Raw genomic sequence first — 17,691 nt, forward strand, 5'->3', positions numbered from 1 at the left:
TTATTTAGACGTCTAAAATTAGTGATTTACTAGACATCTTGTAGACATTTAGTAATTGACGTCTAATTGTAGACGTCTTGTAGCTGGCCTTGTATGTACCACATATTAGAAATCATCAAGATTTTTGTTTTATTAGCTTTTTAAGAGGTGTGAACACATTCACACATCAAATACAGTCACTATATTATAAGAGGTGGTTCTAAGCTTAGCTTTCAGGCTTACAAAACTGAAGTTCAATTGTTACAAAACATATGCAGGAAACTGAATTACTTGATGGCAGAGTTACATAATTGTGGTGTTCAAGTTGTCCGTGAACCGGCCCTGGTGAGTGAGTCTGTTCGCCTTCTGATCCCGAGATCGCTGGTTCGAACCCGGCCAAAAACAGCAGCAACTTAGTGCCAGGATACAGGTTGCTTAGACATACCATCTTCCACAAGGGACATTAAATACGGTGTGTTGTGTGGTGAGCTTTCATTGCACATTTAAGGACACTCAGGTGGGCAATCCACAGACCGACTGCTGTGGTGTCACTCATGATCTCAGTTGTCTCGCAATGTAAACCCCAATTGTTATTAAGTCTTCCATGCTGGTATTTGTCCACAAGAGTCGTCACAAGAAATCTAAAAAATGTAGCCAAATTCAGAAAGAGAACTGGAATTAGGAGGGCCATCCAAAAATAAGTTTCCCAATATTTGTTATTCAAAGAAAACACCACTAGGACAAACTGAATGGTGTAGTCGTTGGGTGTGACATCCCGGCACTGCAGATGTTGGTTAATGAAGTGCCGTTCACCTAATGTGTCAGGCATTCAAGCATGGATGTAATATTTCCGAGTACGTCTGACCATCCTAGTACGGAAGAGTTATCCTATTTTTCGTTAAAGAATAAAAGAGTGAAAGAGTACTTTAGAGAATATCCACTGAGAGTTAACACCTGTTTATACAAAACACTTTACAGGCATTGAAATGGTGTGTCCTCTATACAGGGTCGTGAAAATCTGCACAATGAACAGTACAGTGGGAGATCAGCTATAACACCACGAAACGACGTTTCTTTTCTGAAATTTCGAGAATTGTTAACGGAGACTGGCGGGTCACTGGTACTGCACTCTGATACTAATGAGAACAAATTTTTCTTCAGCATGGTCAACGAAAGTTATGCGAGATGGGGGCCACATTTGCTCGGTAACGTTTGTAAAGAGCAACGAATGAATGCAGCTTGCATTTTCCTTCAATGGTATCAAGACAATTTTACTTAATGAAACCTGGATGCAATGACAATTTTTATTAATGAAACCTGGATGCATTATGCAAGTGCTGAGACAAAATACCATAGGAAGTCATGGTGGGTGCCCGGTGAAAGCATTCTGAAGGAGGTCAAACTCGCGTTTTCGTCTGGAAAGGCTATGCCGACAATGTTTTAGGACTATCATTGTGTGCAACTTGTAGATTATCTCACATGCACAATGACAGTAAATGCAGATGTACTGCGAGATCCTGGGAAAGCGTCAAACTACGATGAAACCAAAACGCACAGGACTTGGAAGGGTGTAGTACAACCACGTCAACGCTGTCTGCACTTGTCTTGAAAGACTCGGGATTTGTTCCAGAAATTCATCTGGAAATTTGCCAAAGAGAGAAAAAGTACACAAGCGAGCTGGTACAACGTTGAAATAGGAAGCATCACCTTGAGCATGAGGAGAATGAAGTATACAGGAGACACACAAACGTGGGTTTCCTTTTCGTGGGCTTCCTGTATACTTCGTTCTCCTCGTGCTCAAGGTGATGATTCCTACTTCAATGAAAATTTGCCCAATCTGCTGTTCCATCTTCCTCTCAAAGCACCCCTCGGCAGTCACCAATTCGCAAGTGATCATGAAACACAAATTGATCAGGTGAAATGCAAAGTGAATGCCTCACTTTGTAAACAGGGAATAGCATGGCACAGACAACGTATTGAATACTTGGTATCACAGTATCAAAAATGTTCAGCTAAATAAGGTGACTGTGTTAGGGAGTAACGTTGAGCTCTAATCTGTACATAAATTTTTTCAATGTTGTGCTATAGGTTTATTATTTTGATCACAGCAGAGGAACTTTTGTTGGATGATCCTCATACATGAAGGAAATTCCTTATTCTCTTACTTTCCATCACACGTGTGTGGAGCAGCAAGTACAATCAGTTTGCAAATGATCATACTGAGGTAATAAAACTGGACTCTGCAACAACCTTCAGAAACTATGCAAGGAATGGACCACATTAACTGTGTCCAATTATATTATGACCAAATGGATAGTATGTAGTCTTTCATGTTATGTGAGTTGTATGCCCATATATTGTAACAAAAGATCAGTCAAATGAAGGCAGTCTGACTGAGGTATGTAGATAATTTAAATAATGTCCATACATATGATGATCCGAGTGTTTTTGGCTCACTGACATGCATATACACTGACAGCATCCACAACTAGAAGACATTACCAGAATCTAAGTGCTGTGAAGTAATATTTTATTTTACTGAACATATATCTTTTTTTCTTAACGGAAGCCCGCATTTGTTCGGGGCAATGTTTTTTGAACTAGCGTTCCTGATGGCGTTGCCGTTGCTGGTAAATGTAAATTTTGTACGACGTAACTCCCCTGCACCAACACCTTAGCACCAACTGCTACACCAACTTAAAGAAATCAGCAACTAAATTATTGAATCACTGAAACGTCAATAAAAAAGTCGACGACGCCGACGAATCGTGCAGCGCAGCACTATAAACCATAGCTCCACAAACACAGAAGCACTTTGCACGTACTGTGGGCAGCAGATAGCAGATGTTTGTTTACTGCACATAACATTTTCCCACAAGCTACACAGCTGCAGCAGTAAAATGGAATCTGACGTGACTCAGGGATTTCAGAACCCTTCAAAAAATCTTGAAACTGCCCATGGTATCTCTTTGAAACCACTGAACAGGCAATGCGCTACATATTAGGCACACCTGTAGCTCAGTAGCAAAGGCACTGATAAAATGTTTGCAAAAAGAACAGCGATTTTCAACACATACATCACAAAATACGACACTCGTCGCTGCAACAACGATGGCGATTGCATAATGATGATGATGTTGGTGTAACTTCCGCTGGATTGGCATATGCGTTATTTAACATTTAACCTCCACCACGCAATTATAATGAACGGCCACAGAAATTAAAGTATTACAAAAAATAAGTACTCAATAAGCACGAGCTAAAGCAATGGCAATGACGCCTGCCCGTCTACCCAATCACCATCCATCATCCATCCATCCAACCAGTTCGAACCAGTTCAGTTTCAACGGTTGAAACTTCAAACTTTCCGGACGCGCAACGGGTAGCAGTTGGGGTCTTCGCGGCTGCATTCCACTGGTTGTTATACGAAAATCTTTCGAAGTTTAATCTCCCGCGCGTTTTGTCTTGCAATTTTTGAGCATAGCGAGAACGTACGCCGTGCTGTCCAGTGATAAAAGCTGTTGAGCACAGAAGAGCTGCCAGAGTACTGTGGTGGACAACGTTTCTTTGTTCTCTGGCTTTCAAGTTTAAGGGGTGAGTTCACTCTTCATTAAAAGTATGTGCCTGTTTCTGTGCACCAAATCGCATGTAGTAGAGATGCGTGGCATAATATTGGAATATCGTTTCCTTTATTTCGGCTTCGTATCACCGATTGAAGCATATTGGAAGTGTGGGTTGACCTGACTGCACTTGCATTCAAAGTAGTGATTAACGTTGTATGTTCGGCAGTACAACGTTTCATTAAGTGCCTTGGTTCGTCTTTGTGCTAAAACAAATACGGTATCACTAATTAACCATCGAGATTAACGAGTTTTCGATGACTGTTGAAGTCTTGAGTAAACGAAAGTCGACAGTTACGGTTTGCAGGGCGGACATGCCGGAACATAAATGCTGGTTAGTTCATTGTCATGTCAGCCCGACTTCGGTTGTTGCATTTTTCGCTGGTAGTGAAACTACACACTGAAAATTTTGCGCAAGTACTTTTGTTTGCATATCATGGTTTCATAGCAACTGGGTTTTTCTTTTTATAGGTGCTTGGACTATCTTGCATCGGTGGATATGAAAATAGTGGTAACCTACCCTACGAAACAGCTGTTTGCACATAAGCTTAACAGTTCCCTGTGAGGTGAGGGGAAGCAGTTGTCACTGACGTGTGACTGTGTTGTCCTCCAATGTTCCTGATGTTCGATGTGCCCCCTAATCTTACTCTGGAGGGTGCCTCTTTAAATTTTTTGTCAACAAAGTATTGCAAATATAGTTGGTGGAAGACTCTAACTGCTTTCCATTTACATGGTTGTCTTGTGGTTAACGAAATCGAACTTTTTTTCAGATGCTGTGAAAGTCAGCAGGGAAGTGCGATGTAGAAGAAACGACTGCCAGAAGCTTGCTAAGGAACCGCACAACCTGTGTGGGCAGCAGACAAAATATTCATCAAACGGTACAAAACTAGTATTTTTGTGCTTGGTCGTTTTGAGACATCCTTGGTATTGTATGGAGAACAGCGTGACTATGTCATTCCGTCTTACTTCACCCAAACAGCTATCTGGTAGCAGTGCAAGATTTGAGTTCCTAAAAGGTTTATTCACTGAAGTCACCTCAGCGCCATACTATAGGTCCTGCAATGTTTAGTCCTTGCATTTGTTTGCTGCATTATGCTTTTTAGGTGACTATTAACACCAAAAATATGGAAATTGCTCAGACATTCTACAAATCACAGAGCAACAAGTTTTAAACACCAGATATACGGTGAGTATAATATGGGTAACAGCTTGACAGAAATCTACAATAGGGCCGATGGCAGCAAATCTGCCTGCTAGTGACAGTGGCGGTCTCCTGCGGATGACGTCATGTGAATAAACTTGTATACTACTTGTACGTACTTATAATATTTGACGTGGTGATACAGCTCTTGCTTTGTATTGTCTTTTAAATATACACAGTGTTTATTTTTATCCTGTACAGAAGTTTTGCACCAAAGTTATGAGAGCAGCACAGATGTTGTTTTAGCGTAATGGAGTGATGGAAGTGCTGCGCCAATCATGGAGTGCTTAGCAGTCGCCTGCTCGACCAGGTAAGGTCGTGTGTCACGAGAAAACGCCTGTCACATTGATGTACTTTCACAGCAAAAGCTGTTACATCCTCATTTCCCTGAGATCCTGGCAGCGTCCGCTAGAGCCCTGTGCAGATAAGATTTTTAGCATCCGCGTACACGTTATCCGATCCGCACCGTTGGATACACAACCGTTTAGATCCGCAAGTTTCGAGGGATGCGTAAACACCGCCGGAAGAATGTTGGTATAATATCGGATGCCTCCATGCTCTCATGGAAGGACTCATGGCGACAAGCAAAGGTAAGCCTTTCAACAAACGCGATATGGAGAGACTTCTGGAACGCTTCCTCACCGGTGCTCGTGTGGACGCCAAAATGCCTTCTCTCCCGTCTTGGCCGTGCATGGTCTAACGTGAACCCAGACATGCGCTCGCTGTCAGTGCGCAATACAAATAAATTGCTAGTAGAAAAATTACAGCATGCGGTATATCTGCATCCGACCTCGAGCCATCCGATCCGCACACCGCAGAAAGTGATAAATTCTCATCCGAATCCGCAAGTATCTTACGGATATCCGCTTCCATCCGCGGATGGTGCAGGGCTCTAGCGTCCACATCAGGTAGTGACGCGCAAACAGATTTTCAGCTGTTGCTGCAATTTGTGTTGTGTAGCTGTAACAGTTCTGTGATTTTTGTACGTGCAGCTTCTTTTCTTTGTGTCTCTCAGATCAGTGTTGATACAGCTTTTGCTCTTATGTGGCCAGACAAGCATCCCGTGAAAGAGTGTGCATAGCCACTAAACAAACTAGTTAGAACTAGCAGGCTACATAATGCTTTCTGACATGTTTTGTTCTATTTTCTAGCCACAGTGAGTCATTGGAGGCAGTGCTGCAGCACCAACAATCACTCGTTGGAAGAAAGGAATGAGGTGGCCATCAACACCCTGCTGCCAGTTCAACACTCCTCAGTCAAAACACAAGACGCCTGCTTGGCGGCAAAGTCAATCCAGTTTTAGACAAGAGTTTTGTACCGTAGACTTCGTGTGTGGTTTACTGCGAATAAATGTTTATGCTGAGATCCGTGTTGCTATCAATTATATCATATTTCTGCATGAATGCATGCCAGTACGGTAGCAGGACTAGTCATGGTCTAAAGTAGGTCTAAAGGTGGCTAAAGTAAGGTACAGGAAATGTATAACCCTAGACCTGTCGCCTGAATGGAGGGATAAAATTGGTCTAGCTCTAGACTTCATGTCTAATACATGGTTAAGTGTCTGACCCTGTTCCAGACATCCAGGTCAAAAGAGTGTCTAAATCACGGCTAGGTACATAGACATCGGATGTCTAGGGCTAGATGGCTAGGTGGCGTAACGTTAGACGTGTTATTTGACGTCTAGTGGAGGGATACTAGACATTTGGTCTAATTGCCTAGACATTCTATAGACATTCCTTATCTCTTTTTTTAGACGTCATTTAGACGTTTACTAGCCCACCATGTGCTCCCTGGGAATATTTCCTCATGGCTCCAAGGGTTGCTCGGGAATGAGAACGCATTTTTTTCAGTGTTATTATTAGCGTTGACCGGAGCTGTACAAAAAGAACTTTCATCAACGAAATAACACACACACACAACAGAGAGAGAATTATGAAAACAGGATCTGGCTAAGCGCCCACTAACTGCTCGAGAAAATCGTTATCATCGTTTCGTAGATTTCTGACACATGGAGCACGAGGAAGCATTGCGATAACACCACATTCAGTGCTTTATAGCCCCTTGCATAAAACAGAGAACAGAAAACAACTCTCTTATTGCTCCAGATAAAAGCGCATATAGAGATAACTATGTCCACATTGTCGTCCAATATGCGTCTTGGCAGCAAAAGCCAGCCACGTACTGAGGAAAAAAAAAAAAAAAAAAACGATGCAGAGTGCGAGGGAGTGTTAAGTGACTATTTCTGGACTGGCAACTGCGTGATGGTATGTTCTATATGTTGTCCCATCGGCGTTCTGTGTCGAGCGCCAGTAGAAATTAAAACGACCCTGGCATATCCGATGGAAAATACAAGAATATAGCAGAAGAGCTGCGCGGCTGAGCTTGGTCAGAGCGCAATGCAAACCCCTGGCGGACGGCCTTGGCACCTACTAAGCGGCCCCTCTCTCGCGGCGGTGTTTGTCTCACGTGTGGGCGGTGCTGCTGTTTGTGATTCGTTTCCTCGTAGCAGACGATATTTTTTGAGTCGCCAAGATGCTACGTTTTAGTGGGGCTGTACGCCCGATTTCCTCATGCTTCCATTTCAACGTGTACAGACACCCAATCTCTGCGGTCTCTTCATCATCGAAGTACCTGTCTACTCAAGTGCGCGAACCGGCTGGTCCCAACGTGGTCACTTCCACATTTCCAGGCCCCAAGTCCACCGAACTGAAGAAAGAACTTGAGTCCATCCAGAATGTAGGCGCCGTGCAAATGTTCATTGATTACGAGAAATCGATAGGAAATTATATGTTCGACGTAGATGGCAATGTTTTCCTCGACGTTTATACTCAGATCTCGTCTCTCCCTCTTGGATATAATCATCCAGCCATGGTTCAAGCGGTACAGAAACCAGAAAACGTGGCGACATTTGTCAACAGACCTGCCTTGGGTGTCCTACCGCCCAAAAATTTCGTGAACAGGCTCAGAAACTCGCTTCTTTCAGTTGCTCCTGCTGGAATGCAGGAAGTGCAGACCATGTCTTGCGGTTCGTGCTCAAACGAGAACGCCTTCAAAGCCGTTTTCATACGGCACGTCGCGCTCCAACGCGGTGGGAGCCCTCCAACACCTGAAGAACTCCACAGCTGTAAGTACAACTTACCTCCTGGGGCTCCCAAGCTATCCATTCTCTCATTTGACGGCGGTTTCCATGGAAGAACGTTCGGCGCGCTTTCCACGACGCATTCCAAGTCGATACACAAGTTGGACATACCGTCCTTTGATTGGCCCATTGCCCGCTTCCCAGAATACAAGTACCCATTGGAGGAGTTTGAGTCGCACAACAAGCAGGAAGACGACAAGAGCCTCGCTCACGTTGAAGAACTGATTCACGAGTACAAAAGAAAAGCTATTCCTGTCGCTGGCTTGATCATCGAGCCCATACAAGCAGAAGGCGGTGACAGACACGCATCTGATGAATATTTCAGACGGCTCCGGAGTCTCGCAGTGAAGCACGACGTCCTTTTCATATGTGACGAAGTTCAGACTGGGTGCGGTCCGACTGGTCGTTTCTGGGCACACGAACACTGGGGGTCAGATAACCCACCCGACGTGGTGACATTCAGCAAGAAAATGCTCACGGGGGGCTACTACTACAAGCCGGAAGTGCGTCCAAAAGAAGGATACCGCATTTTCAACACGTGGGTGGGTGATCCGACCAAGCTGTTGCTCATCGAAGAAGTGCTCAAGGTCATCCGCACGGAAAACTTGCTGGAAAACGTGAGGACCACGGGAAAACACTTGCTGGACGGCATGAGCGAGATCAGCAAGAAGTACCCTGCCACGTTTCTCAACCCCAGGGGACGTGGAACGTTCTGTGCAGCGGATCTTCCCACGGAAGAGGCGAGGAATAAGTTTGTGACGCAGATGCACCTCCTCGGAGTTCACTGCGGAGGCAGCGGAAGCAAGACGGTCAGAGTCCGCACGGCACTAACCTTTGAGAAGAAGCACGCCGACATTATGTTGGATCGTGTTAATAAGGTACTCGCAGAAAAGTTCTGAAACCCGGTGACCATCAACGAGTGTCTGGTAACGATGGCATTGGCCAGTACCTCTCACATATACAAGTTTTCTTATAGTTCTCATAATGCTGTGCTCTACATTTCGCTGCATCAAAGAGCTTACATTTATAAATGTTGTGCGCGCTAGACCCTGGCAGGGGTTGATAATAACGGCTTTGATTCAAAAGAGGCACAGAGGTGTTCTACTTGTTGCGAATGGACTGGCAGAAATACAGCGAATAGTATTTTAAAAATGGTACGTTGCCGAGAGAAAGCACGTAGTGCAAGTAGATGACGTTGTAAACGCTGTACCTACATCACTCACTTGTTACTGTGGTTACTGCACGTGGAATGAATACTGGAGACATAGAAAGGGATTAATATAGCCGAAAAAACAATGTTGTAGGGTCACACACGTCATGGCAGCTTGCTCACACCCCTGGTTGATGTAGTCTACGGTATGATTTTAAGTCAACTGCCAAGTTGTTACATTACTGCGACTCGTACAAGCAGCTTGTATAACGACCTGTCGGTTTGAGCTTCAAGGTGGCGGTCATTCCTTCTGTTTGTACTAAGAATGACATTGAGTGTATATGATTTGTGATGTGGGGGTGCTGTTATCGTATATATGTGCGTGGTTGATTTTGGTTGAGTTTCCCAGCATTCTGTGTTGTTGAGTAATGAGCAGTGTTTATCTTAGCAGCTTACTCAAGAGCTAGAGTGATAACGTCCCCCAAGAGATATGTGTAGCCCTTTCCAGAATCACCCATCATGTCATGCCCATTATTTGTAGAGTGGTGTCTAATTTTTTTCGTTTGTAAAATCATGTTTTCCTTCGTGATATGGTTTTCTGATGATATTCTGTACACATTGTATACAAATTACACGTTTTTGTGTGTGCTTTGTTTCATGTGTTTACTGGCAATGTAAAGGTCGACGTATTTGTACTTTACACTATTTACACATGTTTTGATGTGCACATTTTATTAGGCAGGGAAACAAAAGTACATGCAAGTGCCTCCCTACTTTAAATTAATATATTAGAAAAGCTTTTTAAAATCTCGTCTTTCCACAGTAATCTTTACCCATTTACAAAGTAGGCTTTATAGCTGTCTCAGTGTAGAACCAATGATGTTGATGGTTAAAAGAAACCTTGTAAATAGATAGGAGGAGATTAGCTGAAATTTTATGGATGTACTAGAAGCGTGACGTAACAGTCTTTCAGCTCTAGCAGCGTTTGAGAGGCTAGACCATAAAAATTAGTCAACATATTTAATTTTTGGCAGATGCAAAATTCCTTGCCACACACGTGCGTAACAGCCCTATCTTGAGGCATGTTTTGTAAGTATGTAAGTAGTACTGACATGACTGTAGTGGTTCATGAAACACTAATTTTGAAAAAACACGACATGCTACGAGCGGAATCTTTTAGTTCTCTTATATGGTAAAGGATACTAAAGGCCAGATAGCATAAAAATGTTCTCCACAACTAAATCATTGTCGTTCCGGTTGCAATAAACGCTTGTTTTACCCTGTGATACTGAGTTGTGTTAGTGTATATAATGGCAAATTCGTCTGGTCGATCCGAATTGGATCTGCATGCTTCACTGGTCATTTGACATCAACAAGTATAAGAATCTGGGCTTGTTGGTTGTAATTCATGATCAAAGTGGTAACAAGCAGCTTTTCGTCACTTTTAAAAACTGCACAGTAAGGTTTTCGCTGCTTTTATCATGAATTTGAGATCAACTTGATCAGTGACTGAGTGCTCTTCCTTGCTCTGTCGAGAAAGCCTGGATGCAGCCAGAGTTACAACAAATCTCTGTTGCATCTTGCGAGGCTGCGCAACGGAGAGTAGTCTTAAGGTCGACACACGGAGGTTGCCGGGAGTTGGCAATTTCTGTTGGGCTCTTGGCCACAGCACAGTTGCTTTCCGCAGGAGGATTTAATTCGAATTTGTCACAAGAGTTTCATTTGGGCACCCGCAGCTTTCATGTAGCTTCAGTGCGACTTTTTGCTGAAATTCTTTGGTGCTTCAAAGGCTGCAATAATTGCTGTTTTTGTACAGTTTGTACTTGCTGCCAGTGGCATGTGCAACTGTGTGTGCAATAACTCCCTTACAGAGCATGCATGCCATATGTAACATTTCTGTACGCTACGTCTGTGCAAGCACTACTTCCACCAAATATTGTATATCAATATCGATATATTATATGTATTGTATATCAAGTAATTGGTTAACTTTTTGTTGCTTACAAAAGCCAGGCCCAAACATGGTGGCTGACTCGAATTCAATTATCTATACTCAAAATTTGAAGTTGTGTGGTACGAATATTGTTGACAAGGATGCAACCCGAGGCAGGGAATTAAACGACAGACAACAAATTCCTCAGACACCGCAACAAAATTGAATAGCGAAACCGTCACTTATATACACAACAACCTCCCTCCGGAGAGGGGGTAAATACCTAAATACGGGGAAGAATCACATTTCCAGTGAACTCGTAGCCCACTAGCATGAATGCAATAACTGTCAACCGATTTTCTCTAAAAAAACGAAGTTTTGTGTAAAGAAAGGAATTTGTGGCGGAGGTTACTCAGGGAATCTTCAGAGATAGCTGCACTTGGACATTGCGTCAGGAAGCCCTCCCTTGTGCCCATACCCCCTCTCCGGAGGTTGTTGTGTATATAAGTGACGGTTTCGCTATTAAATTTTGTTGCTGCGTCTGAGGAATTTGTTGTCAGTTGTTTAAATCCCTGCCTCGGGTTGCCCATCCTTGTCATCATGAACCAGCTTGTCTGCGCCCTCTCTCTTTTGTCGAATATTATTGTTCTTCTTTATTCATCCAAAGGTCTGGCTTATTCCAGCAAGTTGTGTCCGAATGTTCTGCAAATCTTTTTCCAGAAAATAACAAAGCCAGTAAAATGTAATTAAAAGGTGCTGCCATACCTACTCTTGTCAAACATTTCAGGTGTTGGGGCAACTGATATATGTTTAACATCGACTTTGGCATCTACGGGGTTAGCGTGTGGAAAAACCAATGTGCAACTGCAAAGCATTTGCACACTAAGTGTGAAAATATGTGACGTACATACAGCCAAAATGGCGGACCAGATATTCGTTCTTTTTGTATACACCATGCCGTTCATGTATTATGTGCTTCCATTTGTGTATGTATGTATGCATGTATAGATGTAAAAGAAAATGCTTCCACTCAATCTGACTTGTTTTAATCTAAGCTCTTTCATGACATAAGTGCTGCATTAAGAAAACAACGACTGCGTGGTTCAGTTTCTGAACATCTACCACAGGGAAAAATTTGAAGCACACCTTTGCAGCTTTCAACTCTGATTTGGCCTGTCGGGGTCTTGCACGAGGCTCCACCTGTGCTTCAGGAAAGGTAAGAAGTTGTAATGATTGTTCTTGTATTCTGGGAACAAGGTGAGGTTCTTGTCCACACTGTACTTCTTTATGAAGGCAAAAAACGCGAAGATGGTACCTGCCCAAGCACCAGCACGGCAGCTGTTCCCTGTGAGATGGAAGAATGCGCAGGCTTACAAAGATGGCATAGTCCACATGATGGCATAGTCGCCTTGATTTTAAAATGACTATCCGCACAGGTCTGGTCACGGCTGTAAAACTGTGTGTAGATGCCAAGTGCGACATTTTATCCAGCAGCGTGTTGAACCTTTTGGACACACAAGAAAAACAAATGGCATGGACACGTCCAGTTGGCCTAACTGTTGCACAAACAGCCTGTACAATTTGTTTCTGCAATAACCATTTCTCAAGCCATTCAGCTGGTGTAAATATTCGGATATATTCAACATCAAAGAATATGAGAAGGGAGTACTCCTGGGAATACTCAGTGTTAGTCTGATAAGCTAAACCGGCCAAAATTCACACTAAAAAGTGCGTGTTACTTACATTTTGCTCCAAACACAGATCCTGCAACGTAACCACTGATGATGTGGTTTAGGGGTGTGTCTTGCTTTCGAACTTTTGCCAGTGCATAGTTCGATGTTGCAAACGCTCCAGCAGCAGTAACTATTTGGAAAGGCAGTGGTAAACTATGATTATCACGTGGTGAAGTGAGCAACAGTTAGGTGTGTCTTGGCAGCAACAAAAATAATTATATGTTTCATTAAGTGTGGCCTGGAGATAAAGTACCAAACTTCTTCTGGTTGCAAAACAGAAGAAAATGTTGGCTTGTTGGGCTTTGCATATCATTTTCAGAGGCTCAACACATCACTGATGAGCGTACCCCGCAATGGATCGCACCTTTCGAGACAGTGTATAAGAAATGTGGTCTGATGTGCAGGTCCAGGATTTTTCTGAGAGGGGGGTCCAGCATTGGACAGCATAGTTGCACGGTCAAGGTCAACTAAACACTATGTAAAGACAGAAATTGAAGAGGGGGTCAGGACATCCTGACCCCCCTCTGACATCCCTGGGCCGTCCTAAAGAAGTTAATGAAAATATGAGGAAGTACTGCGTGAAATGGAAACTTGCCGAATGGTATTGTCCAATATGCAAACCGGGTCACGATAGGGACAAGCTCAGTGACATGGGTGATACCAAAGGCGTCCATACCACCCGCAAAGATGCCTGAGGAGGAGAAACGTGTGTATCATAAAACCAATACCATGAAACCCTTCAAACCAGTACAAATGCAGTGAGGGCAGAATGGTTAGATTGGTCGAGGACATATGCTGCGCGTTATCTGGATTCCATTGATAGTGAAAGGTTACATGAATGCCTATTTGTTATTGCGGGTGACCTTACCTATCTTTGCGCCGAATTTCGTGAAGTAAATTAGCTTTTCTAATCCCAACTGGTCAGCAGGGGTGTCATAATAATCAAACGGTTTTATGCCTTTCTGTTTATCTTCAAGCTCTTTCACGAAATTCCTGTATATCCAAGCTTGATCTGACGGGCCGAGAACGATCATGTTTCAAACAAACTCGCCAAAAACACAGAGAAAAAGTGTTAAAGGTCAACCAGCCACGAACGTCCTAGAAAGAGAAAAACACTTCGGTGTTTCGGTTCGGTTACGCTTATGGCTTGGCTTGGATTTCGATTTCTTTCGTGATCGTGATGGCAGTTGCGCTATCCGTTCCAAGTTCGGTTTGTGTGTCTATCACGCAGAACAAGAATCATGGAAAAACATGTAATGTACATGTAATGCATATTAGCGTCGCCGTCGTGCACCCAGTTCCTGGAACAAGTTGTAACAGGTATTGTCAGACTTTTCAAAGCAATACGTTAGATGTTTGCAGCAGAACATTTATTCGCTCTCAAAATCCATCGATGTTGATTCTTTACGACGACGTATGAATATATTTTTGAGAAGACCAATATCAGGCACGCTGTCAACAGTTTGTAAGCCTTTCTTTTTTCGTTGTTCCTCCAATATCTCTTCATTCGTCGCACGCTGTCTCACATCGTTGACCTTCGCACCCGTTACGTCCCCTTCAGTTCCAGTCTTCTTTAGCCGTTTACTCTTTTCCACAGAACTGACATAAAAGTTAGATTCCCGTTTAGCCTGCGCGATTTCAGTGCGAAGCCTCTGTTCACGAACTGCTTTTTCATACGCCAGTCGTTCGTTCAAATGCGTCCACCTAAACCGATGGAGATATTTGAGGCTCCACAAGCTGTGATAGTACTCAGCCCGCCTCTTTCCACCGACCTGTTTATTGTTCAGCGCGTGAGCAACGAGCTTTGCCACCTTTTTGTCCGCAAATTCCACCCAGCCTTCAGTAAATGTCCGACAACGTCCGTTTGGTTTTTCTGGCTGCAGAAATATCCGCCCGATTTCGCCGTACGCCGAGAGCATCTGTCGAACCATCTTGACGTTAAGCTTTGGAGGGATGTAGCTCAGATACACAATTCCTGGAGTCTTTTTCTTCTTGCCTTTCTGATGCCGCATTTTCTTGGTGTCATCAGCGAGCACTGTTGTTTCCCCATCGGAAACGTTAACATCGTTCTCGGACATACCACTGTCAGCCATGTTTGTTGTTGCTGTTGATGATGATGATGTTGAGGATGATAAGTGGTGACCATGTGACCATGCCTGGCGGAGTTGTAATAATTAGTCACTTTTTGGGGATTCTAGTAATAAATCCTCCCGTGTCCTATTTTCTGTCCTTTGCAAAAATTACTGTGGTTTACGGGGCTTGGGGAGAAAGAGAGAGAGTGGCAAAGGCGGCAAGCGCCACTGCCACTCTCTCTCTTTCTCCCACTGCTCACTTTCCTGCTGACCAAGGCGCCGTTGCGCGTTGTTAATCACATATCCACACGCGGTATTGACTATGAGCAGCTGTTTGTGCTGTTGCTATCACATTCCTGAATCCCTCTCTTCTCGACAGGTGCTCACAGCACGCGGGGGCGTGCTGCTAGGGGGATTATGCACACTGGACCGACTTCGAAGGGACGGCCATGCAGAACATAATTTACTGTAGAAGTGGTTTTTTCCGCGTGGAAAATATTTTCGCGTTTTCGAGCAGAGCTGCTTTGAGGATTGATTCGCGAGAACTTAAATTCGCGACACAGGTTTCCGGGAGTGCTTTGCTCTTGCATATCGCGCCGCCGTCAATACTCTGGCATATTTCGGCACGTACTAAGACATCCGTTGTTCACGTGGATTGCGGCATTCTAGGTCTATTCCTTTCTTCTCCTCACAGAGATAGGAGGAAAGGTCCTGTCAAATGGCCTTTAGGGACCCTGTAGGAGGCCATAGTACTGGCCGTGTGCAAGTTAGCCAGTTTATTTTAGCAGTTCCTATTAATTAATTATCACTCGGGGCACTGACCAGTTCGGTTGAGATGTGGTACTATCATTCAAGCTGGTTTTGAGAATGTGGGGAAAGGCATGTTCTGGCTTCGTGGTATATAGTGGTATATTGCATGTATAGTGCAAAGCGTTTATAGGAGTAACAAAAGCATGATAAATTTTCATTTCTTTTCATCTTGCCTGATGGCATAAAACAATCTTCTGCGCTTGCTTAAACTGCCTATGCTACATGGAGTAGAAAGTATCAGGTAGTCGCGGTATAGCGTCGAACGCCGAACGATTTTCGCCCTCATATGGCCAGAGTTATTCGCGGGAACTTAAATTCGCGATTTTGGAGGTGTGCGCGAAAAACGCGAAAAATAATTCCGCGCGAAAAAAACCACTTCTACAGTATTCTATCCGCATTCGTTGCTGTGACACTGCAAGTTGTCTCACCTCAACGAGTCACATGGTTCTAAATAAATTAATAATCGTGTGGCTCTGTGCTCGCGACATGTGGGCCCGCTTTTTATTTATTTATTTCTTATTCCTAGTTTTATGCTACCCTCTCCGCTGGTTTTGGTCCCTCGCAGGTTCAGATGTCAGAGAAAAAGGAGGATACCAAAAGTGAAGATTAGCTACCACTATCCTATCTTATCCTAGTATGAACATTGAGGAGATTGCTCAGTGATATCCTCAGTAGCTTACTGTCCTCAACATTACTTATGCAATGAAGAATTTGGTCTATATGTTCGTGGCAAGTGGGTCCTAGCAAGACTCGCTGGATATTCACGTGAGAATCAACAAAAGAAGAGAAGAGCTGTGTAGTTTCATTTTAAATCGAACAACGTGTGAAAGTCGTATTTTTTAATTCGCCCAGAAAAAAAAATATATCTTAGGGGACAGTTCAAACGACGCAAATCGCGCCACGTGCGACGCTCGTGCGTGGAGTAGTTTCCGCGTAGGAGAGGGGAAAGTCGGAGGCTGCTTGGGCGCGCTTTCTTGTGGACCGACTTTGACGGGATCTAGCACCGCTGACTTTATGTCTAGGAACTGGAGAATTTTTGGGATTATAGGCTGCACCATAGACACTGTCGACAGCCACCCACAGAACTCTGAGAGCCACAGATTTTCTGTTAAAAAATGCCAAACTTGGCGTGAACGTTCAAAAAGGCCAAACTTTGTTACGAATTTTCTTCATGACGGAACGTCTGAGAACATCGAGCTTAGTGCCATTCGATAGGACGTTGAAAGATCTTTCGTGCTGTATAGAATCCATTTTTCTCAGCCCAGTTGTTTCTGTGTTATTAACTTGAGAATCACACATGGTAGGCGAAAATTGCCAATGTTGCATCTCAATTTTCTCAAAAATGCCATCTTCGATTTCCTTGATTATTTTTCAAAAGGTGGCGTCATGTCTCTACTTTAGACGTCAAGTGAGACAATCTTTTATTTTTGCCTGAGAGACGCGCAGCGATTTGTTTTGTCAGGCAGGGTGCACGAGGCTGCGGCCTTGCGCGCCCCACCCACGAGCACGCGACCTTCAACCTCTTCTTTGCTACATGTGTCCCGTTGACGGAGAAATCAATGACCACACTGCGTGAGCTGCTTGTAGTGTCCCCGGAGCATACGTTTACCCAATGGTCAATAGACATCTTTATCCACTGGTAACATCTTAGCTTTTGTTTCAGGTTGCCGCCAGTCCCTCAGGCAGTGTGAAAGGCACATCCTTCTCATTGGTAAAAGAACGAAAACCGAAAATTTCGAAAAACGTAAAATGTGCCCATTGCGAGACCCCCGCAGGTGGTGGCTGCCACCATTGGATTTAGCATCATCCGATAGCTTTAGACATGACCTTTCACGTGATATAAAGTGACTGGGTTCAAGCGCATTCTTTGTCCGCCTAGTATCGCAAAACCACGAGTGGTACGCGAAAATTTTGCATGTTCGATCTTAATTATTTCTAAAAAGCCAGAATTTCACGATTTATTCCACAGGGGCAGAATTATGCCGCTACTTTGCGCTGCTGGTAAAGTACCTTTTCTCTTTTTGATTGAGACGTAGGGCTATCTTTCCGCGGAG

At 43.8% G+C, this 17,691-nt stretch overlaps 3 protein-coding genes and 1 long non-coding RNA gene across 4 annotated transcripts; 2 read left to right on the plus strand and 2 right to left on the minus strand.

Moving 5' to 3' along the window:
• The first annotated feature begins 3,196 nt into the window (after positions 1–3,196).
• Positions 3,197–6,163, plus strand: LOC135392765 (uncharacterized). The gene is made up of 5 exons (XR_010422215.1): positions 3,197–3,573; positions 4,071–4,165; positions 4,370–4,477; positions 5,002–5,110; positions 5,952–6,163. It is a non-coding gene; the product is annotated as an uncharacterized LOC135392765 (long non-coding RNA).
• Positions 6,164–7,139: 976 nt separating this feature from the next.
• LOC135391236 (4-aminobutyrate aminotransferase, mitochondrial-like) lies at positions 7,140–10,375 on the plus strand. Its single transcript, XM_064621406.1, has one exon. The coding sequence runs from the start codon at positions 7,333–7,335 to the stop codon at positions 8,836–8,838; it is 1,506 nt and encodes a 501-aa protein (XP_064477476.1). The 5' UTR covers positions 7,140–7,332; the 3' UTR covers positions 8,839–10,375.
• Positions 10,376–12,052: 1,677 nt separating this feature from the next.
• LOC135391238 (uncharacterized) lies at positions 12,053–13,914 on the minus strand. The gene is made up of 4 exons (XM_064621408.1): positions 13,624–13,914; positions 13,351–13,446; positions 12,766–12,885; positions 12,053–12,367 (listed from the first exon to the last, which is right to left on the minus strand). Exons 1-4 carry the CDS (start codon positions 13,787–13,789, stop codon positions 12,180–12,182), a joined length of 570 nt encoding a protein of 189 aa, XP_064477478.1. The 5' UTR covers positions 13,790–13,914; the 3' UTR covers positions 12,053–12,179.
• Positions 13,915–14,108: 194 nt separating this feature from the next.
• LOC135391237 (activator of basal transcription 1-like) lies at positions 14,109–14,882 on the minus strand. Its single transcript, XM_064621407.1, has one exon. It carries the CDS (start codon positions 14,846–14,848, stop codon positions 14,126–14,128), a length of 723 nt encoding a protein of 240 aa, XP_064477477.1. The 5' UTR covers positions 14,849–14,882; the 3' UTR covers positions 14,109–14,125.
• Between the last annotated feature and the right edge of the window lie 2,809 nt (positions 14,883–17,691).

This window comes from Ornithodoros turicata, chromosome 4 (genome assembly GCF_037126465.1).
Source record: "Ornithodoros turicata isolate Travis chromosome 4, ASM3712646v1, whole genome shotgun sequence".
Classification (NCBI taxonomy): domain Eukaryota; kingdom Metazoa; phylum Arthropoda; class Arachnida; order Ixodida; family Argasidae; genus Ornithodoros; species Ornithodoros turicata.